We start from the raw sequence: 24534 nt of genomic DNA, 5'->3' as shown, positions 1-24534 counted from the left end.
CAGGCTTAGAAGACTCCTCCCGCCGATTAGGTGCTTCTATAAGGAGATATAGTATCCCACGAATCTTGACCTCTCGCCCAGTTAAGCCAGTACTCTCTGTTCTTCACTGATGAGGGGCAATTACCCTGAAATAGCTGTCTGCAGAGGCAAAGTTTGCTAAAAACGTATTTAATACACTCTTCCCAGAATTCCAGAGGAGCTTTGTTGGGCTTATAAGACTCCTCACGCCGATTAGGTGCTTCCATAAGGACATATAGTATCCCCTGAATCCTGACCTCTCGCCCAGTTAAGCCAGTACTCTCTGCTCTGCATCACCCTAAAAAACAGCTGTCTGCAAATGAGTTGCTGGCTTAATTATTATCCAAGTCATGTCTCAAGGCCTGTTTAAAAGGTAGAACGTTGACTTAAAGGTGGCATTAGAGACAGAGCTTGTTAGCTCATTTGCATGCCCTCTTGTTGGAATGAGAAATGTTGACAGTGATCACTGGAGTTTGCTGTCTAGAATATCATGTTATGGGATCTCCTGTAAACTAGTGGGCACTTATTGAGCATGTTTTTCTGTTTCCCTGTAAGCCATGCCAGTCTTCATTCCGGTTTTGTGCTCTTTTATAATCTTTCCAGCTAAATAATCACTATTTGTTCTTGTATAAACATGGAATGAATTGGTGGTATTGTTTAGTATTCTAATCTAAATTGATTCCTTTCATCGCCATTGACTTAGGAATGTTTTGTTCCCTACAAATAAAGCTACTTGACCTTCAGAGAAATCATTTACCATTTTAAATCAATGATCCCCCTGGCCTGTGCTCGCTGTTAAACAGCTATGTACAGTAGATGAGTGTATATGGTTTGCGTTTTGGCTTTAGATCAGAAATACTGAAAATCATTCCTGTAGTCTTTAATTATGAAATTATATAAACGAAGTAGCAGGCACACTCTTATTTGGGATTGGATAAAACATATTTATTCTAATAGTCAGTATATAGGGTTACAAGTATGTAGATAGAGGTGTGATGTGAAGAGAAGTTGAGATCAGAGGTAGACTGACTGAGACCACTGGACACTAGATGTGTGTTCTGGATTGGGTAAAAAGATGTGGTGTAAAATACGAAATAGCTGGTACCAGACTTAGTGAAAAAGCTTAGTTGATCAAGTCCATGGTTAAAGGTGATTGAAAAAAATATAAAAATTCATATGATTAAAAATAATGTTAAAATTGAATTGATAGTGAATATGGCTGTGTTAGCCATATGTACTGTAGTACGTCTATGATATCTGTTATATTCCGCTTTCCCGAATCATATAGTGGAGTGGTCAACTTCCCAAGAGACAATAGGCATTGGAATGTCCTTCTCTGATAGTACTGTCTCGCTGCGAGGTAGTATAATATCAGTCTTTTGTGTATAATATCTTATATGTGGCATTATACACAAAAGACTGACTTTATTTCTAATCTTATATGAATTTTTATATTTTTTTCAATCACCTTTAACCATGGACTTGATCAACTAAGCTTTTTCACTAAGTCTGGTACCAGCTATTTCGTATTTTACACCACATCTTTTTACCCAATCCAGAACGCACATCTAGTGTCCAGTGGTCTCAGTCAGTCTACCTCTGATCTCAACTTCTCTTCACATCACACCTCTATCTACATACTTGTAACCCTATATACGAACTATTAGAATAAATATGTTTTATCCAATCCCAAATACGAGTGTGCCTGCTACTTCGTTTATATAAAACCACAATTCCTTTTGACTAGGTGAGTCAAACCAGCAGATTGCACCTCTACCATTCAATCGAACAATTGAGCTGCCTTTTATACTTAGATTCTTTATATTCGTAAATGTTAATAATAAAGATAGAAAGTCAGGTGCATTGAAAGGGTTAAAAACTCACCGGAGCAGATTTTCTGTTTCAAATACACCAGAATTCTGACGCACTTTTGTTAGACACGTTTTCAGCCACGCTAAATAAAGGGGGATGTATAGTGGGTAAGTAGGCACAGTATAAAGGAGTATTACCATCTTGGACATTGATGGCATATCTCTAGGATATGCCATCAGAGTCAGATTTGCGTGTTTTCTACCTCTGTGATCTGCTCCTATCTCCAGAACGGGACCCCCAAAATGAAGGAGAGCATATGTGCCCGGCTTCTCCTCCATTCACTTCTATGCGACTTCTGAAAAAAGCCAAGCAACTTCTGTCCACCATTTAGTGGACAAATCTGATTACTGCAGTGCTGCTCCCATTGCAGAACAGCTGATTGGCAGGGGTGCAGGGTGTTGGACTCTGGACAATCAGGTAGAGATGATCCATCCTGAGGAAAGGCCATTGCTTGTTAAAATCTTGGACATCCCATTTAAAGCATATTAAGTGAACCATCTCTCTTCCACTTTATGAATCATGATATCATATCTACAGTCAGTTCTGAGAAGCTCCATACTAACGTGCACTGCTGCCACAATGATTGTCGATTATGGCCCACTGATTTGAGGCCAAGGGTGCAGGGCTGTACTTCACCTTAACAGATGACAGTAGAGTAAATTGTTTTCCACTCTTTTGTTGTTTTGCTTTTGGAGGTTTCCTCTTTAGGGTTCCCTTTGTAATAGTGAAACGTTGCCATTATCCTGGTTTGCCCTTCCTGCTGTAAAGTAGACATGCATTTAGTAAATGTTGCTTATTGTTCACTAATGACCGACGCTGCTTTTTTGGTCAAACCGCCCATACATTGTTTGGTGAACGATCATTATGCCATGGCAGCCTTACACATTAGTACATATCGACTTTTACAGTCTGTCAGTCTAGCCATGCATGTTCAATGACACTGGGTGAGGGACAAAAGATCTTTCTAGGAACATTCTATAACAGTAAGATCATTCATCAACTAGCAGTTTACATTTTAAACATGGTCTATTTCTTTCCAAACTGTGAAACTTCACCTTTATGAATGCTCATTTTGGTTGAAATCATTCATTTTTCTCAAATTTGGACTAATGTGTGTGGTTACTTATATTAAAGGGGTTCTGCACTTTGTTTAAACTGATGATCTATCCTGTGGATAGATCATCAGCATCTGATCGGCCGGGGTCCGACACCCGATACCCCCGCCGATCAGCTGTTTGAGAAGGCAGCGGCTTCTCACTGTTTACCGCTGACTCAGTGACGTCACGACTTGTATCACTAGCCTGGGCGCGGCTAAGCTCTGTTCACTTGAATGGAGCTTAGCCCCGCCCATGCTAGTTGATATTAGTCGTGACGTCACTGGGCCAGCGGTAAACGGTGAGAAGGCCGCGGCGCTGCTGGAGCACCGCTGCCTTCTCAAACAGCTGATTGGCGGGGGTCCCGGGTGTCGGACCCCCGCCGATCAGATGCTGATGATCTAGCCAGAGGATAGATCATCAGTTTAAACAAAGTGCAGAACCCCTTTAAGTTGTCCATCTGTGATAATTTGTTCTGAAGAGCAATGATAATAATCTTTATCTGTTTTATTTTTTAGGGAGATGATTAACAAAGAAAATATCCCTTCAGGGTGTGGGAGCCTAGAAGATTGTGGTTTGATGCAAGAAGTCGAGAAGCTTCAGGAGAACTGTTCAGGATACATAGAAGAGAGAAGCAAACCAAAGAGACAGAAATCCAGCAGCAAGCTGTCTGAGCTCAATGACAATCAAGACAGCACTGGGGTAAGTGATATATGATTTTGAAGCTGGGGCAATTTTATGAATAGGGTGGATAATGGATTTAGACGGTGCAAGTAAAGCAGCTGTGTTTCTTGTTTTTCATTCTATGTAAATCCATAATAATGTGTTGATTGAATGTTCTTTCTCATGAGAATCTTTCACAGAATTATATTAAAGCGACACTATCATCATCATAATGCAGTGCAATCTAAAGACTGATATATAGTTTTGCTGGAAGAGACTCAGCATGAGGCCTCATGCACACGGCCGTTGTTTTTGGTCCGCATCCGATGCGGACCCATTCACTTTAATAGGGCTGCAAAAGATGCGGACAGCACTCCGTGTGCTGTCCGCATCCGTTGCTCCGTTTCGTGGCCCCGCTAAAAAAATATAACATGTCCTATTCTTGTCCGCGCTTTGCGGACAAGAATACTCATTTATATTGGTCCGCAATTTGCGGACCGCCAAACACACCACGGTTGTGTGCATGAGGCCTAATTTAGATTTCTTTTATTCATATCTCTGCTCATTCTGGACTTGAGGAACAATTTTGCATATATGTACCCTAACACGGGGAAGGCTGTCACATTTCATCAGCCATAACTTTTTTTTATTTTTCCATCCGCATAGTCTTATGAGGGATGTTTTTTGTGGGAAGAGTTATAATTTTAGTGGCACTATTTTGAGGTACATATAATGTACCGTATAATATTTATGAATATTTTTCTGAGGGGTTTGGAAAGAACAGAAATTCTGCTATGTAATTTTTGGGCGTTTTATTTTTGTGGACTTATTACTTAATAATAACTTTTTGTTCTGGATTAAAGAAGTATTCCAGCTTTTTTATGTTGATGATCCTACGGATATGCCATCAGTATCAGATCGGTGTGGGTCTGACACCTGGCACCTCTCACCGGTTAGCTGGAAACGACACTGTGCACAGGTCTGGAAGCAGAAGGCTCTGTCCACTGTGTAGTGGAGCTTCAGCATCCTGCAGCTCAGCCTCCACTCAAGTGAAGTTTGGATGCCCTGCCATGAGAGGCAACACATGTGGCCATAGGATGTCCTGCACATATCGCTCAGGTGTTATTGTCCCTCCTATCACTATTGGGGGTGACCAACTGTCGTATGCGATGGCTACCCAGGTCATCACACCAGCAGTTGGAGCAGTGTGTCCCTCTCCAGCAAAGGCTGGATCGAAGAGTTCACCACTAGGCCTCCATACACAAACCTAAACGTCATCGGATCAGAAAACAGAACGTGGATTCGTCACTAAAGACCATATAGTTCTAGCCTTTACCAGTCCAGGTTTCTCCTTCAAAACACCACTGCAAACGGAGGCAGCTATAGCTGTAGGTCAATGGCAAGAACCATAATGGGAAACTGTGACCCCATCTTTCCTTCTGCTAAGCACTTGGAAAATATCCGGGCAGAAACAGAGGGTGCCACCTGTGTCTAGATGGTGAACAACAAAATTGTAGGAGCTGCTCATGCTTGTAGGTGGATCAAACAATCCTCTCCACTGTCTGGGCCATCTGTAGCTTTTTTGTCATGTGTGCATGTCTTCATGTAACCACTGCCCAAAAACCTCCTAACAGCTAGGTCAGAATGGCTTAAATTATGGGCCCTGCAGCTTCTCTCAGTCCAATAATGGGCCCTCTCTCAAAGTCTGTCAGCTGGGCAAAATGTCTTTGAGGGGTTCGCAGAGGCATGTCTAGCAGTCAGCGATCTCTTACCAAGAGGTACACTACTCAAAAGCTTTTTTATATGGCATCATAGAAAGCATTTTAAGGAAGGACTTTAAAAACAGAACTTTTAATTTCTCATATTCACAAAAGTAGATAAACATAAAGCTTACCTAATGGCACATGTGCAGATGCTGAACAAGGGGACCCAACCTACGGTTTTGCCCTCATTCCGGGGTATGATGCATTAGTATTGCATGAATTTACACAGGGATATAATGTTCCCACTAAATAATGCAATACAATATTTTAACACTAGGCAGATACAGATAGGGGGAAACTCATAAAAGCCGATGTGAACTAACAATGGAGAAGTTTTTCATAGCAACCAGTTTCCAGCACTCTTTTGTTTCAGAGATCTTTTTGAGTGTGAAAGAATCAGATTGGTTGCTGTGGACAGCTCACCCACTTTCCTTTCCGCCAAGTTTGATAAATTTCCCCCATGGTTTTTCTGTATATGCCATTTAGTAAGGTAAAATACCACATGGTTTCTTAAATCTATTTTGTGCTCCTCCTAATTCCCTATTCCAGAATAAACACCGGCTTCAAACATAAAGTCCCCCGTAGACATTAGACTGTTGTTGGCTGAACCTTCTCTTTTCTGTGGGTGCAGCAGACAGTCATGAATTCTCCCCCTAAAACATATACACGATTGGCCTAACATAGTGTATATAGTTACATATGAGGATTTGGGAGCAATAGTTGTATGGGTGCCTTAAAGAGGTTTTCTAAGACTTTAAAGGGAACCTGTCCCCTCCAAAAACCATCCCAAGCCGCCAGCAGTACCTGACAGTAGCCAGCAGCGTGTTTCCGACGATAATTTTCTTCCTGAAGGCCGATGCGGCTAAAGCTTTGAAAACTTTCTTTTATCCCCTGCCGGCACGATTTTTCTAGTCATGCTTGAAGTCAAGGGGGCAGCGGCCTCGTTGCTTCAAGTCAAGATAACTGCGCCCCCTTCCCTGCCCCTTCACTGTGACTGACGGCGCTTATGCAGAGAGTTCAGCAAAGCCAGCTGAACTGCCGGCTCTCAGTCACAGTGAAGAAGCAGGGAAGGGGGCGCGGTTATCTTGACTTGAAGCAACGAGGCCGCTGCCCCCTTGACTTCAAGCATGACTAGAGAAGCGCGTCGGCAGGGGATAAAAGAACGTTTCCGTAGCTTTAGCCGCATCGGCCTTCAGGAAGAAAATTATCGTCGGAAACACGCTACTGGTTACTGTCAGGTACTGCTGGTGGCTTGGGATGGTTTTTGGAGGTGACAGGTTCCCTTTAATACTGATGACCTATTCTCTGGATAGGTCATCAGTATCTGATCGGTGGGGGTCCGACACCCAGGTCCCCCACCTATCAGCTATTTGAGAAGGTGGCAGCACTCACTGTAGCACCTCAGCCTTTTCCAGCTTTTCCTAGGCTGAGTGACGACATGTTCATTGGTCACATGGCCTAGGTGCAAGTGAATGGGGCTGAACTGCGATACCAAGCACAGCCGCTGTACAATGTACAGTGCTTGGTCAGTACAGAGACGGTCGTGGTGCTCACAGGAGCGCCCGTGCCTTCTCACACAGCTGATTGGCGAGGGTCCCGGGTGTCGGACTCCTACTGATCAGATATTGATGACCTATCCAGAGGATAGATCATCAGTATTAAAGTCTCGGAAAACATCTTTAAGAAGTAGTCTGGTTTGATCATATTGTATAGTTTTGCAGTCATTGGCTAGCATTTTCTCAGCTACTGGTACAACTTACCATTTTAGCATAAATACTAAGACTGTTTGTAAGATATTGTGTGTGGTGGGTTGTTACATTTGGTGTCTGATGGCTTTCCCCCTTTCTGTTGTTGATATAGCTGTACTTTTTGGCAGTTATATTTATAAGTACCTATTCTCATTTGATCATGTTTTCTCTATTTTATTTAACATCTTACAGAAATCTGAATATAACTTTTACAAAGATTTTTAGTTACATTTCATCTGTGCAATTTCCTGTTCCAGAACACAGAAAACTTTGTGACCTCCAGGAGTGTGGACAGACAAGAGTTCAGCAGCATGGAAGTTTTGTCAGAGGCAAGGTATGAAGAGTATTACGTTGACTTATATTGCTGAACTATTTAGCTGCAGAGAAACTTATTATCTTCAGAATTAAATATTGAAGAGTACCTGTCAACACAAAATGCAGTGCAATCTGCAGGCAGCATATTATAGAGCAGGAGGAGATGAGCAGATTGATATATAGTTTTATGGTAAAAGATTCAGCAACATTTTTAATTTCTACATTTAAAGGGCATCTTTCAGCAGGTTTGTAGCTATGAAACTGGTTGACCTGTTGTATGTGCGCTTGGCAGCTGAAGGTATTGGTCCTATGTTTATATATGGCCACATAGATGAGAAAATGTAAGTTTTAATATATGCAAATGATCCTCGAGCAAAGGGGGGTTGTCGTTACACCTAGAGGCTCAGCTCTCTCTACAACTGCCGCACCTTCTCCACTCTCAATGACTTTAGGAGATGTCAGGGACGGGTGTGAGGACATTTTCCCTGCCTGGACCTGTCAGTCAAAGTGCAGAGGGCACAGCACAGCACCTGCAGAGAGTGCAGAGCCCCTAGGTGTAACGGCAACGCCTCCATCCAAGATGCTCATTTGAATATATTAAAACACCATTTTTCTCAGTAATGTGGACACATATGAACATACGACCAACACAGATGTCTTCAGCTGCCAAGCGTACATGTAACAGGTCAGCTAGTTTCATAGGTACAAATCTGCTGACAGATGCCTTTAAAATCTCTCCACTTTTTGACTTCATTATTCACATTGAAAATGTTATGAGTATTCTCTATGTAAGTATGTATGCAGATATAGTTGTTAATCACTGATAACGCCTTCCCTGTGAACAATAAAATGAGAAATATTTCTTTATGCATGATGTAGCATTTAAATAGCAGAAATATTAATGTATAAATGAATTCTTTTCTCATGAAATCTTTTCTCACAAAACCATATTACACTCTGCCCAGCTCCTCCTGCTCTATAACATGCTGTCTGCAGAATGCACTGCATTTTCATGGTGATAGGTTACCATGAAAATACAATGTAATCTGCAGGCTGAGCAGATTGATATATAGTCTTATGGGAAAAGATTCAGTAAAACATATAATTTATACATGTAAATTCCTACTTATTCCGGGCTTTGAGGTCAAGGAGGAGTCCTATCAGTTGACTGCTATCTCTGTATACACAGTCATAGAGGGAAAGCTGTCAGTCACTGATAGGACCGTCTCCTTGACGTCAAAATGCGTCTCAGTTGTGTTGAAGTGAGACCTGGCGCAGGCAGTAGTCAAACAACCGCCTTTGGCCTATGGAGAGTGTGCAGAGGGCCATGGATCTTTATTTTCTGGTCCGGCAACAATGCAACCATATGAAAATACAGAGGTGGTTATGTGGTGCCTAGTGTGACTTCACATGACCATTGTTCAATGGCTCTACTGCTGCACATGGACATCTGTCAATCAAAGGGGAGAGGGCCATGCACAGCGGCACTGTGCTAGTGGTGCACCATGGGCTCAGGTCAGCCCCTTTGTACTCAAAATTTCTAATTTGCAAAAATACCGGTATCTCTGCTGCAACCTACAGAAAAAAGAAAGGCATAATTTTGCACAGCATGATCAACCCTACCAGGCAATATTCTTGGTTTGATAGGGTTGATCATGTTGACAAATGCTATTTAAAGGTGATGGCATATCGTCAGGAGCCCTGACAATACTGATCCTGAGAATAAAGGAGGGCAAGCACTGTTATCTACCTGCATAGTGGTGTCCCAGTCACCCGTAGTTGAGAGAACTGCAGCAGGCCCTATTCAGGTGAATAGAGGCTGGCAGAGCGGATTGCTTAGAGCACTGCTGTGCAGGGATACCAGAGGCCGGACTCCCACCGTTCATAGTGTGATAGCATAGCAATATATCATTTTATAAGGTGGGAAACCTTTTTAAAAGGTAATTTTTACGACTGCCACTGTTGTTTGTCTATAAAGTGTTTATAAATTATGGTTTCTGTAATACAAGCATAGAATCACAAATCTTCTCTCGTTTTGCAGCAAAGAGAATGAACAGGACAAGGAAAGTCTGCGGTTACCTCCGGTAAGGTTTTTTTGTACTAGCCTTGGTACAGGTCTGTTACAGTATTGTAAATCCAGTTTGTCTGACTTGTGGTTTTCTTGCATTAATACTAGACTGCATGCGTAAGCCAGGGCTGATTGGCTGTATTTACACATGGTGTTGCTTTTTATTCTTAGCAATTTTTGCTAAAACCCTGCTTTTTTTTTGTCTTCAAAAATCACAGCAAAAAATGCAACCAAACCATGAACCCAGAGTTGGACTGGATCCCCCAGAGTAACAGATGATCCTCTGGTGGGCCCAGGCTTTGACACAGTAATGGGCCCAACAAGGCCTCTGTGGTCTAGCAGAGAATAATTTGGAGCTGGCCTTAGAAACTATAAACACCAGATATCCTGTTAGACCATATTGATGATAAGTCCTAAATTTGAAAAAATTACTTAAACGTGAACATACACATGTCCTGTATATACAGAGGATGGGCCCTCTGAATAATATTCTCTGGTGAGCCCAAGAAAATTCAGTCCAACACTGCATGAACCGGTAACAGCATAACTATGGTAAACTAGACAGAACCTTGTGGCATCTATAAAATGGGTGAACTTCTCATTGTCACCAGTTGTGATTAGATTTTGGAAAAGTGTCTCACCTCATTGTTCTCAGCACATAAAACATTGGATGCAGCTGGAGAGTGTTTGTGTAATCCTTGTTGAACCCACCGTTTGCTATGTGTCGCCGGGCTGTCAGTTACATTTTTAGCATTTATCTAAAGTATCCCTGTCAACACAGTCATGTGGGGTTTACTAAACCCATTCTGTGTCATTGCTGACCTTTCATTAGCTCTTTGAATGCTAAGATTTAGCAGATTATAGCACTGCTGTTGACCTTATGTGTACCTCAGAGCCATGGTACAGGTTGTTCTTTTAAACTCCGTCCAAAAGTTCAACTTTTCAGTGTCCAGTCCACCCTTAAGATCCCAGTGACAAAAAATACACGAGTGAGACATTGGCCCCGATTGCTGGTACTACTGGTTAGTGACAACCAATGAGAACAGAGTAGAGGTAATTTTTCCTCTCTCTATGGTCCATTGAGGTTTAAGGTTGATATTAAAGCCTTCAAGAGGTAATACAACTCCTACCAACCAAATACAATGTTATTTGCCCAATCCTAGAAGCATTATATGGCTACTGTATGCTCACGCTGGTGACATTTGACATGGAGCCATGCGAAATCCAACCACAATCTTCACCCCATGTGTGTGTGAATTTCCACAACGAACATTCACAGGTATCCTAAGATTTCCAAGCAGGTTTTTATGCAGACGTGTGACCATACCCTAAGAGAAGAAGCCAGAGTAAGCAGTGAGGAGGAACATGCAGCAGCACTCGTGTATGGTTTTGGAAGAAGAATCCGGGCTGTTTGGGATTTAGAAAGATTTGATTCCATAGTGATCGTGGCAATGTGTGTTTGTTTTTTCCTTCATTACAATCTGCAAAGTAGATTGTGCGTGGTTTTCCCTGAAAACCTCTGAATCTGACAAGAATAAGAACCATTGAGAAGGTAAAAAGGAGATTTTACGGAAAATGCATACAAAAGACATCCACAACGGCACCAAAATCGTATTAGTTGGTTTTAAGAGGTCAAGTGAATGTGAAATTCCTTTGAATTCCTACGTGCTATGTAAGCTTGTTGCTGGGAGAGCTTGTAAACATACAACTGGCAGCGAGTATGTCATTTAGCTTATGATGGGCGCACCGCTAAGCTTTGAAGGAGAAAGGAAATGTGTTTTAATGTTGATTTTGATGCTCCAGCAAGTCTTACATTAGCTTTTAGATTCTCACTGTTACTGTATGTGATTTTACTTTCTGCCGTAGTCTGTCTATTTACAATGACGGTGTGCATGATGATTGATTTCTACTCTCATTTTCACTGGACATCATTTATGGACGGTGTCGTATTATTTAGTAGATGTTAACCTGCAACTTTAGGACTGATAGGGTTTTCTATAGGCTTCATAAGGGGTAAACGGTTATTCCTCAAAGTTTTCCACCGGTTATACAAATAAATTAATAAATCAACAGTTCCATAGTACAAGCAAAGATAAGAGAAGTTAGTAATATATCTTTTAGAGAAAATGCCTCTTTTGCCACTTATCAGGCCCATTTCCTCCTCCCCTCCCTGCCTCTTAAACCATTGACTCACTCTGAATTCACTGATAAAATATGTCTGTGCATAAAAAAACAAAAACTTAGATATGTTATAGTGACATGTCAAAGGTCTGAGTGCTGAGGCTGCCACTGATCGCTAAAGGGAAGAAAAAGAAGTGCTCACACAGAGCGCACGCTTTCCTCACAACAGGAGACTGGCTCAATAGAAAATCTATCAGCTCGTCACCACAGCAGTTGGATCCCCGCCAGTCAAAACCTTTCATAGGTCATTATGACACATCAAGTTTTTTAAAGTCCATATATACTTTAAAGGGCATCTATCAAAAGATTTGTACCTATGAAACTGGCTGACCTGGTACATGTGCGCTTGGCAGCTGAAAGCATCCGTGTTGGTCCCATGGTCATATGTGCCCTTAATGCTGAATAAAGTGATGTTTTAGCAGGGGCGGACTGGGAACTTTAAAGTGGCCTTGGAAAAAAACTAAAAGTGGCCCCATGTTGTAGGCGGGTCCAAATTAGCAGAAGTTGGAGCAACACAAATAGGCAGGGCTAGCAATACCACCGTGCAGTAAAAACTGCCTCAGCAGAACCAGATACCACAGTGCATCAGATCTTTATGTATCTGGATGGTGGGCAAGAAGAGGGTATCAGCCCACCGGGAAATTTCCCTGTAGGGTCTTTGAACAGTCCGCCCATGTGTTTTTAGTATATGCAAATGAGCCTCTAGGAGCAACAGGGGCGTTGCCATTACTCCTAGAGACTCTGCTCTCTCTCTGCATCTGCCACACCTGGTCCTGACTTCTCCTAAAGCCAACCAAAGTACAGAGGACGCGGCAGTTGCAGAGGGAGCTGTGTGTCTAGGAATAACAGAAATGCCCCCTTTGCTCCTAGAGGCTCATATGCATATATTAAAATATAATATTTCTCAGCAATATGGGTATATATAAGCACGGGACCAACACAGATGCCTTCAGCTTCCAAGCACACAAGTAACAGGTCAGCCGGTGTCATAGGTACAAACCTGCTGACAGATGCCCTTTAATTTCCTTGGAGGTCCTTATGTCGACCTATGGGTAGAATTTTGTTTGCTTCTATTTTGTAGGTTTTTTTTTTGTTTGTTTTTTTGTGTAATTGCTCCTTAAATAATATGTTGATAATTTGATCTACTGATAAAGCTTACCATTTCTAAATGTATGACACAGCAGAAGGCATTCAGTGCACGCTGCGGCACGTTGTGGCTTTCAGTGGGTTAAAGCTAATTGTACTGTATCCTTGAGAGGCAGCAAAGTATTCCAATTGATCTGACACTCCTCTCTCTCTCTCTCATGCTATCCCATGTACAATCTTTGTGTGATTTTGGCTCCAGCCCAACGCTTGTATTGTTTCCAGCTGAGTTGCCAAACTCCAGTGCTGGCTGTATGAGCTCTGTGCGGTCTCAATACCCGTAGCTCTCCTATAAATAGAATGAGTGTGCCCTCCTCTTCATACAGCCCTGCTAGGAAATATCCACAAGACAAGAGAAGTCATTGCTATCAGAACATGATTAAGTTGGCACAAACTGATTAGCAGCACCTACATACAGAGGAAGGACGGGGGGACTTGTTTTTCTTGCCTCGCTGTCTGCTCCATCTTCTTGCCTGAGGGAGTCCAGCAAAGCGCTCATTGCAGCATCAGCCCTAGCAACAGCAAGAACAGCAACAGCGTTGTTTTTTTTTTTTGTCTCGTCATTGCCGCTGTCAACAAAAGGGAGTGGTAATTCCTCAAAGACCAATCTGAGAATTTGTGCAAATAACAGTCATGCAGGGAAATAAGCAAATGGTTTAAAGAAAAAGAGGCGGCTGTGAGGGAAAGTTCAGGGCACACAGAGGGGCGTTGTATTCTTCAGACGGATCATTTGACCAATAAGCATGTAAGGGTCACTGCGCTTGGATTCACTGTGGTGCAGGCAAAAAGATTGAGCCGTGGATGTTGTGCTCCCCTCCTGTGCGTTGTGAGGAATATGCCACCGCATGTACTGGGCTGCTCATTTTTTGTAAGAAAGGCTGTCTTCTGAGGAGATTGTGTTTTCTTATTTATTTAGACTGTGAAAATGAAGATTCAGGAGCAGCAAAATGGCTCAGAAATCCGACCACAAAGAAGCCTCGAGGTTGATGTTGGTCAAGAGGGCTTTGTCCCAGAGGTACCACGCTTGGACCTCACTTCTCTTTGTGATGACAACAACTGGGAAGGTAAGAAACTTATGTCTTGTACATATAGGAAGTAAAATTGTTTTCAGAATTCTGCTTCTTACACAAGGTTATTTACAGGTTTCTGGACCATGAGTCAGCAAATATATGCTAAACCTGCACATTGTAAATTCCTGTTAGGCAAATGAGTATATGGATATATTACAGATTAATGTTCCCTGGCAGTTCAGTACATAATGTTAGCCTAGCATCCTGTGGAAGAGATTCCTCAGGTGTCCTCTGACATGATCTACAATAAGAGCTAATTGCAAGACTTGAGTATTATACAGCTTGTTATGTAGTTTGCTACTTACTGTACATTTCTTGAGAATATGCACGGTATGGTTCTTGAGACTACTTGTGTGATTTTCAGTGTATGAACACAACAGTGACTTAGGAAGTTGCGTGTGTGACGACTGTAGACCATAACTTGTCTTTCATACTACATAAGACCAGATTTAAGATAAATGATGGGAATCTTGACTTTACAAAATCGGAAGACGTGGACACCACAGGCACCTAGTTTTTAAAAGATTTTTATGCATCTGCTCATCATGAGGATAGCGGTTGTCAACACAATTCACCCACACACATTATGGTGCTGTTACTTGAGGTTTCACTTAAAAACAAGATCCGAAATCTCTTTTTTGGATGTTACAGGCCTTTTGTCTGAAAACACTTGGCATATGCCATCAGTGTACTGTAACAGAAGTACAGACAGGCCTTTGTAAGACAGTCTCGCCCCACAAGAACAGGAGAGTCAGAGACTTTCAAAGGTTGCAAGGGGTTGGCTTGTTAGCTTGTGGTGTATTTCATATTAACCTCTTAAGGACATAGGGCGTACAGGTACGCCCTTGTGCCCTGGTACTTAAGGACACAGGGCGTACATGTACGCCCTGTGTATTTTCGATCACTGCCGTGCGGCTGGCAGTGATCGGAACCCGGTGCCTGCTCAAATCATCGAGCAGGCACCTAGGCTAAATGCGCGGGGGGGTCCCGTGACCCCCCCATGTCGGCGATCGCGGCAAACCGCAGGTCAATTCAGACCTGCGGTTTGCTGCGATTTCTGAAGTTTCTGGTCCCCGCAGTCCCTGACCGCAGGGATCAGAAACTTTATATGCCATAAAAAAAGTTTTATTTACCCCCCCCTGCACCCCCGAATGATTTTTATGGTGGCGGGAGGTGCAGGGGGAGGGTTGCGGGCGGTGTGGGCGGTGCGGGAGGCGGGCGGTGCGGCAGGCGGGATCGCGATCCCCCGCCCGCCTCCCCTTGTATAATCGTTGGTGTCTAGTGGGGATACCAGGGTGCCAGCACATTGCTGGCACCCTGGTATAAACGGCTGACATCTGCGATGCGATGTCAGCCGTTTAACCCTTTCCATACAGCGGTCCGTACGGACCGCTGTATGGAAAAGGTTAACAGCGCAGGGAGCTCCCTCCCTCTCCCATCGGGGGGCTGCTGTGCCTTTGCAGCCCCCCGATGGGGAGGGAGAGAGCCCCCAGAGAGCCCCCCGAGAGATCCCCTCCTTACCCTTCCCCGTCTGCGAAGTTCTGAGCAGTACTGAGCAGACGGGGAAGGTTCCCATGGCAACAGGACGCCTCTCAGGCGTCCTGCTGTCCATGGTGCTGAACAGATCTGTGCTGAATGGCATAGATCTGTTCAGTGTAAGTAAAATACAGTACAGAACAATATATATTGTTCTGTACTGTATTATTCAGACATCAGACCCACTGGATCTTCAAGAACCAAGTGGGTCTGGGTCAAAAAAAAGTGAATAAAAGTGAAAAAAAAGTAAAAATCAAAAAACACATTTATCACTGATAAAAAATGAAAAAAATAAAATTCCCTACACATGTTTGGTATCGCCGCGTCCGTAACGACCTGATCTATAAAACGGTCATGTTACTTTACCCGAACGGTGAACACCATAAAAATAAAAAATAAAAAACTATGATGAAATTGAAATTTTGCCCACCTTACTTCCCAAAAAAGGTAATAAAAGTGATCAAAAAAGTCGCATGTACGCCAAAATTGTAACAATCAAACCGTCATCTCATCCCGCAAAAATCATACCCTACCCAAGATAATCGCCCAAAAACTGAAAAAACTATGGCTCTTAGACTATGGAAACACTAAAACATGATTTTTTTTGTTTCAAAAATGAAATCATTGTGTAAAACTTACATAAATAAAAAAAAAGTATACATATTAGGTATCGCCGCGTCCGTATCGCCCGGCTCTATAAAAATATCACATGATCTAACCCCTCAGATGACCACCGTAAAAAAATAAAAATAAAAACGGTGTAAAAAAAGCCATTTTTTGTCATCTTACGTCACAAAAAGTGTAATAGCAAGCAATCAAAAAGTCATATGCACCCCAAAATAGATGCCAATCAAACCGTCATCTCATCCCGCAAAAAATGAGACCCTACTTAAGATAATCGCCCAAAAACTGAAAAAACTATGGCTCTTAGACTATGGAGACACTAAAACATTTTTTTGGTTTTAAAAATGAAATCATTGTGTAAAACGTACATAAATAAAAAAAATTGTATACATATTAGGTATCTCCGCGTCCGTGACAACCTGCTCTATAAAATTACCACATGATCTAACCTGTCAGATGAATGTTGTAAATAACAAAAAAAAAACGGTGCCAAAAAAGCTATTTCTTGTTACCTTGCCGCACAAAAAGTGTAATATAGAGCAACCAAAAATCATATGTACCCTAAACTAGTACCAACAAAACTGCCACCCTATCCCGTAGTTTCTAAAATGGGGTCACTTTTTTGGAGTTTCTACTCTAGGGGTGCATCAGGGGGGCTTCAAATGGGACATGGTGTCAAAAAAACCAGTCCAGCAAAATATGCCTTCCAAAAACCATATGGTGTTCCTTTCCTTCTGCGCCCTGCCATGTGCCCGTACAGCTGTTTACGACCACATATGGGGTGTTTCTGTAAACTACAGAATTAGGGCCATAAATAATGAGTTTTGTTTGGCTGTTAACCCTTGCTTTGTAACTGGAAAAAAAATATTAAAATGGAAAATCTGCCAAAAAAGTGAAATTTTGAAATTGTATCTCTATTTTCCATTAAATCTTGTGCAACACCTAAAGGGTTAACAAAGTTTGTAAAATCAGTTTTGAATACCTTGAGGGGTGTAGTTTCTTAGATGGGGTCACTTTTATGGAGTTTATAATCTAGGGGTGCATCAGGGGGGCTTCAAATGGGACATGGTGCCAAAAAAACAGTCCAGCAAAATCAGCCCTCCAAAAACCAAACGGCGCACCTTTCACTCTACGCCCCGCTGTGTGCCCGTACAGTAGTTTACGGCCACATATGGGGTGTTTCTGTAAACAGCAGAGTCAGGGCAATAAAGATACAGTCTTGTTTGGCTGTTAACCCTTGCTTTGTTAGTGGAAAAAATGGGTTAAAATGGAAAATTAGGCAAAAAAATGAAATTCTCAAATTTCATCGCCATTTGCCAATAACTCTTGTGCAACACCTAAAGGGTTAACGACGTATGTAAAATCAGTTTTGAATACCTTGAGGGGTGTAGTTTCTTAGATGGGGTCACTTTTAGGGAGTTTCTCCTCTAGGGGTGCATCAGGGGGCTTCAAATGGGACATGGTGTAAATAAACCAGTCCATAAAAATCAGCCTTCCAAAAACCAAACGGCGCACCTTTCACTCTACGCCCCGCTGTGTGGCCGTACAGTAGTTTACGGCCACATATTGGGTGTTTCTGTAAATGGCAGAGTCAGGGCAATAAAGATACAGTCTTGTTTGGCTGTTAACCCTTGGTTTGTTAGTGGAAAAAATGGGTTAAAATGAAAAATTAGACAAAAAAATGAAATTCTCAAATTTCCTCCCTATTTGCCAATAACTCTTGTGCAACACCTAAAGGGTTAACAACGTATGCAAAATCAGTTTTGAATACCTTGAGGGGTGTAGTTTCTTAGATGGGGTCATTTTTGGGTGGTTTCTATAATGTAAGCCTCGCAAAGTGACTTGAGACCTGAACTGGTCCCTAGAAATTGAGTTTTTGTAAATTTCGGAAAAATTTCAAGATTTGCTTCTAAACTTCTAAGCCTTATAACATCCCCAAAAAATAAAATATCATTCCCAAAACAATTCAAACATGAAGTAGACATATGGGGAATGTAAAGTCATCACAATTTTTGGGGGTATTACTATGTATTACAGAAGTAGAGAAACTGAAACTTTGAAATTTGCTAATTTTTTTCAAATTTTTGTTAAATTAGGTATTTTTTGGTGCAAAAAAAATTTTTTTTTTGACTCCATTTTACCAGTGTCATGAAGTACAATATGTGACGAAAAAACAATCTCAGAACGGCCTGGATAAGTCAAACCGTTTTAAAGTTATCAGCACTTAAAGGGACTCTGGTCAGATTTTCAAAAAATGGCCTGGTCCTAAGGTGTAAAAAGGCTGTGTCCTTAAGGGGTTAAGGTGCATTTTGTACTATATACAGATTGGAGTATTTGTTCATATCCTGGGTTACAGAGAAGATGAAAACCATGTATAAATCCACTGATACTCTTATAATGATATCTGGGTGGAACAAGTTATATGATATGCTTGATTTCTTATCCGATCGTGGCATTCTTCTCCAAAACCTCTGCTAATGGAGTTCAGTTCACCTTGAGGTTATACTGTACACTGCATTGTGTCTCATTATCTGCTTGAAGTATATAACGAGTATGTATACTCCTAGTTAAGTTTGGGAACAAATAATACTAAAAAAAAGAAGCATGGCCTGATTTGGGTGGAAGTAAACTTTTTCCCTAGCTGTTTCAGCTTCTCGACCACGGCTTCAATAGATTCTGTGCTGAACTTGCTAAGCAAGAGGCACATTCAGATGAACGTAATAATGTGTAAATGTAATGCAGGGAACAGATGGATGTTAGACATCTGGTGTTCTGCATTTACTGTTTCTCTTGCTGAAAAGAGCGTATGATATCCTCAATTACCACAAGATGTAGAACATCCAACTGCAACTGGGAGACATTGTGGTAAACCAGGCCTGATCTGTCCCTTCCATGCATTCTGTGTTTCTGAAACATGTATTTTACATTACCATTGTGTGCTGTCCTTTACCGTACCCAGTGTATCAGTTGTGTGCTATCTGATGACAGTGTGTGCACAAAGCCACATCCACTCTATCCAATGGAAGTTTTACTCCAGTCATGTTAATCTCTTTAGACTTGGGAGATTTCCGCTTTATTTTCAATAGTTTTCTAAGTCGCTGGAGTTCAAGGTTACCATGGCAAATAAATACTCTGGGGCAACGCACATTTTCACATTGTAGATAGCGCCTTTACTTTTTTATGCCTAGGCTGCACTTTGAATCCATGGAACCTTTCTAGACAGAAAAAAAAGATAATCTATATACTATTCAGTGTACTGTTGCCATTGACCAGAATGTCATCAAACATGCCCTCTACCTTATTAAAATTATATTAAACGATCCATAGCTGGCCCATCAAATGTATATATTTTTTTTCAATCATTTTTATGCATGTGACTTATTATTCGTTTTTTTCCATGCCATCCCGGTGCCTGTGATTGCATCCTTGTCGTTCTACTTAGCATATTTGTGCAGATGGTACAACAGTCGCACAGTCTTCTTTTTCTCATTTAAGTGGCTGAGGCTAACGGAATGTAATTGTGAACTTATGTGGGTGTATAACAACAGCCCCTGATTTTGAAAAGAAAAGCTGGGACATGTTTAAAGTTTTCTCCTGCTGCATGCCTAACCATAAAATAGGAAAAAAGTCCAGAGCAATTAACAGGAACATTTAAATAGTGTGACTATGGCAGAGCAAAAAAAATAAAAAAATAGTTTCAATGTAAGTCATTCTTTACTGCACACAGTATAGAGGACAGGGGCAAAATGTATGCACACTAAGTAGGGATCGACCGATTATCGGTTTTACCGATATTATCGGCCTATATTCAGGATTTTGACAGTTATCGGTATCGGCATCTATTTTGCCGATATTCCGATAACGTATGGGGAACACAGATCGCGCTGCTGTCAGCGCTCTCTGTGTTCCCTCAGCAGCACAGGGGAGAAGGAAGCAGTGTCTCCCTCCCCCTGTGATGCTGCCGCCAATGAAGAGACAGATGGGAAGAGGAGGGCAGGGGCTTTGGCCACTGCGCCACCAATGATGTTAACTTACTCATTCATTCAGATTGAACAGGAGGCGGGAGCTGGCTGCAGAATCACATAGCCGGCTCCCGACCGCGATGAGCGGTAGCTGCGATCCGCGGTAGTTAACCCCTCAGGTGCCGCGGATTGCAGCTACCGCTCATAGAGGTCGGGAGCCAGCTATGTGATTCTGCAGCCAGCTCCCGCCTCCTGTATATGAATAAATGAGAGATTTATCTTCATTGGTGGCGCAGTGCGCCCCCCCAATCCCCCCAGTATTATTCATTGGTGGCGCAGTGCGCCCCCCACCCCAGTATTAAAAACATTAGTCATTTGTGGCAGTGGCAACAGGGTCCCCTCCTCCTCCCATCGGAGCCCCAGCAGTGTAAGCCTGGGGCTACGATCTGTTACCATGGCAGCCAGGACGCTATTGAAGCAGGGACAGTGTGAGGTCCTATTCACCCTGATAGAGATCTATCAGGGTGAATAGGACAAGGGTTCTAGTCCCTAAGGGGGCTAAAAGTTAGTAAAAAAAAAACAACACCAAAATATTAAGTATAAATGAAAAAAAGATTTACAAAAAAAAAAATACACATTAACAATAAACATATTCATTTTCAGCAGATTTGTGTAGGATTTTTTCTTTTTTTTTCAAAAATCAAAATTCACAGAATATCGGTATAAATTATCGACTGTCGGCCTGAAAGTTCACAAATTATCGGTATCGACCCTAAAAAATCAATATCGGTCGATCCCTAACACTAAGGTGGTGCTTGCGTCATAACACTACTATTTTACTTTACAACTTTTAAGACCTTTCATCAGGGATGCATATATTACTTTTTTAACTTGTTACGTTTTAGTAGGTTGAAATGCCATCACTTTCTAATGAAAACCTCTCTCGGGAAGACTCTCTCCTGCCATTTTTTGATCGGTCTTACTGACTTTCATACATATACTAATACTGCCAGCTCCAGCACTTGATGACTGGTAGTCATCGTTTGCAGCAAAATACATGATGAGAAAGTGCTGGTGGTATGCTAGCAATAAGTGCTACCAGCACTTTTAAAGTTTAGTTTGAGTCAAACAACATTACTTTACATAACTAACCTTACATAAATCAATAGTAATGATAAATAAAAGAAACTTTGTAATATATGTTATCAGAGAAAATGCCTTTCTGCATTTACCAAGCAAATTATAAGCTGCCCATAGAAGTCTATGAAGAGAGGAGGGGGAGTGAGCTGGCTGTCAGTCTCATGTGGAGTAAGACACGTTTTTCTCTGATAAGATATATAATACAAGGTTTCTTATATTCAGCTCTACGGTTGATTTATGCAAACTTGTATGACCATTTAAGCTTGTATTGACCATTTCATAATGTATGGCTACCATGGTAGTTTTACCTGGAGTAACATTACACTTATTTGCAATGTAGCAGTCTTTGTAACATATGCTATGCTGTATATGTGTCTGATACTTGTCCTCACTGATATCCACTCTGCAATGACTCAACAGAAGTAGAGACAGTGAATGTGTTTTTAAATCAGCGGGGCCTCCCTAAATGTGTAGTAGAGCTTTCTAAATGCATACTTCTCCCAAAACATTTATGAGCTGTTCTCTTCTGTGGTTAGAGCTGGGAATATAGGGAGAGGAGCACAGTTGCACTGTTCTGCCCTGATGATAAGTATACCGGAATATACTATACTTACTGTCAGTGATGAATGCTGCAACTCCACTCCTCTGGGAAGATAGTCGGGGAGGCTCCCAGTAATCAACACTGCCAGGAGATAAACTGTGCTGGGGAGCATGTAACATTAGTGTTAGTAAATACATATTTAAAGAGGACCTTTCACTAGAATAAAACATCTAAACTAACTATACAGACATGTAGAGCTGCGCCCAGGGATCCCCCTGCACTTACTGTTATACCTGGGCGCCGCTCCGTTCTCCCGTTATAGCCTCCGGTATCTTCATAGTTAGGCTCCACCCAGGGGAACCTGCCGGCGTCTCATTCTCCCATGCTGTAGCGCTGGCCGATCGCAGCGCTCAGCTCATAGCCTGAGAGGCTTTTTTTTCTCTCAGGCTATGAGCTGAGCGCTGCGATTGGCCAGCACTACAGCATGGGAGAATGAGACGCCGGCAGGTTCCCCTGCGTGGAGCCTAACTATGAAGATACCGGAGGCTATACCGGGCGAACGGAGCGGCGCCCAGGTATAACAGTAAGTGCAGGGGGATCCCTGGGCGCCGCTCTACATGTCTGTATCGTTAGTTTAGATCTTTTATTCTAGTGAAAGGTCCTCTTTAAGGAGGCAGAGGCTGGAACAGGGAGACCACCAGAGGCAGGCTAAGTAGCCTGTCTTTGTATCATACACTTATCCAGTAGCTTCTCCTTAGTAACTCATTAAATAGAAGATTTAGATAAAAGTTTCTAATAAAAATTAACATAATTAAAAAACGCTTACTATTGTGACACATAAAAACAAAGATAAGAGTTATATTTTAAATAGCTATTCTTCTTGTGATGTGGTATGACGGGACTACATGGAGCATAAGACGGCCAGCGGTTTGAGACTTGTGCAGAAGACTTTGTTACAAGGCTTTAAAGAGGACCTTTCACCGATTATGACAATGTGAACTAAGTATACAGACATGGAGAGCGGCTCCCGGGGATCTCACTGCACTTACTATTATCCCTGGGCGCCGCTCCGTTCTCCCGTTATGCCCTCCGGTATCTTCGCTCAGTAAGTTATAGTAGGCGGAGATTTCAGTCACTAAGTTATGGTAGGCGGAGTCTGTCCTTGTTCTGCTGTAGCGCTGGCCAATCGCAGCGCAGAGCTCACAGCCTGGGAGGTTATTTTCTCCCAGGCTGTGAGATCTGCAATGCGATTGGCCAGCGGTACAGCAGAACAAGGGAAGACTCTGCCTACCATAACTTTGTGACCGAAGATACCGGAGGGCATAGCGGGAGAACAGAGCGGCGCCCAGGGATAATAGTAAGTGCAGTGAGATCCCCGGGCGCCGCTCTCCATGTCTGTATACTTAGTTCACATTGTCATAATCGGTGAAAGGTCCTCTTTAAGTCAATGTTTATTCTATCTTGTGTTATTTCCTTGTCTGTGCTGACTTGGAATACACAAAGTCAGGACAGTTGTTGGTTGTATATAACCTGTTTATTCAAAATGACAGCCCCTATTTAATATTTTAGGCAGGTACTGAAAATACAGATGTGGATAGAGGGTGGGCGAGATGGCCTAAAATCTATATTGCAATATAATTTTAAGCATGTGCGATATGCGATATATATCTGTTTTCTATATTTGGGGGGGTTTAACCTTTTTTTTTTTTTACTTTTTATTTAATAACTATTAGCCTCCTTAAGGGCTAGAACCCTTGTCATATTCACCCTACCCTAATAGAGCTCTATTAGGGTGAATAGGACTTTACACTCTCCCTGCTGCCCTGTGCTTTGTGCACACAACAGCAGGGAGCTGACCATGGCAGCCAGCCTCTCATGTGCCCCCCAGCCTCTGATCCGCCCCCCAGCCTCTCATGTGCCCCCCAGCCCCTGATCCGCCCCCAGCCTCTCATGTGCCCCCCAGCCTCTCATGTGGCCCCCAGCCTCTGATCCGCCCCCCAGCCTCTGATCCGCCCCCCCAGCCTCTGATCCACCACCCCAGCCTCTGATCCGCCCCCCAGCCTCTGATCCGCCCCCCAGCCTCTGATCAGCCCCCCAGCCTCTGATCAGCCCCCCAGCCTCTCATGTGCCCCCCAGCCTCTCCCTCTTATCAGCCCCCTCTGGTAACTCAAACCCACCCCCCCTCCCTCCCCAGTATTAATCATTGGTGGCAGTGGCCACAGGGTCCCCCTCCTCCCCCCCATCATTGGTGGCAGTCGGCAGTTCCGATCGGAGTCCCAGCAGTGTAATGCTGGGGCTCAGATCGGTTACCATGGCAGCCAGGAATCACACTACTGAAGTCCTGGCTGCCATGGTATCTTAGTGAGCAGCATTATACTCACGTGCGCCGTGGCCGCCGGGCGCTCCTTCTTCTCATAGGTCTGTGCGGCGCATTGCTAATGCTATAAGCATTAGCAATGCGCCGCACAGACAGAAGAAGGAGCGACCGGCGGCCACGGCGCACGTGAGTATAATGCAGCTCACTAACATACCATGGCAGCCAGGACTTCAGTAGCGTGACTCCTGGCTGCCATGGTAACCGATCGGAGCCCCAGCATTACACTGCTGGGACTCCGATCGGAACTGCCCACTGCCACCAATGCAGAGACTGAAGAACATTCCCGGCACCCGACCTCTGACAGGACGCTGTGATCCGCGCGATTAACCCCTCAACTGAGGGGTTAATTGCGGTGGATCGCAGCGTGCAGTCATAGGGGCCAGGATATGGCCGGCACATTCATAGGTGGCGCAGTGGCC

General features: G+C 42.9%; 1 protein-coding gene across 6 annotated transcripts in view; it reads left to right on the top strand.

The window, feature by feature from the left end:
* Positions 1 to 24534, top strand: part of FAM13A (family with sequence similarity 13 member A) — a 272278-nt gene that overhangs the window by 201315 nt on the left and 46429 nt on the right. For all 6 annotated transcript variants that reach the window (XM_040418153.1, XM_040418152.1, XM_040418149.1 and 3 more), the window contains 4 exons: positions 3503 to 3686; positions 7416 to 7492; positions 9515 to 9557; positions 13782 to 13929. In XM_040418153.1, the coding sequence (XP_040274087.1) occupies positions 3503 to 3686; positions 7416 to 7492; positions 9515 to 9557; positions 13782 to 13929 (452 nt within the window). The remainder of the gene's footprint in view (positions 1 to 3502; positions 3687 to 7415; positions 7493 to 9514; positions 9558 to 13781; positions 13930 to 24534) is intronic.

This window comes from Bufo bufo, chromosome 2, assembly GCF_905171765.1.
Source record: "Bufo bufo chromosome 2, aBufBuf1.1, whole genome shotgun sequence".
Lineage (NCBI taxonomy): Eukaryota > Metazoa > Chordata > Amphibia > Anura > Bufonidae > Bufo > Bufo bufo.
Note: the sequence above shows the minus strand (reverse complement) of the source record. Positions and strands in the feature narration are given on the sequence as shown.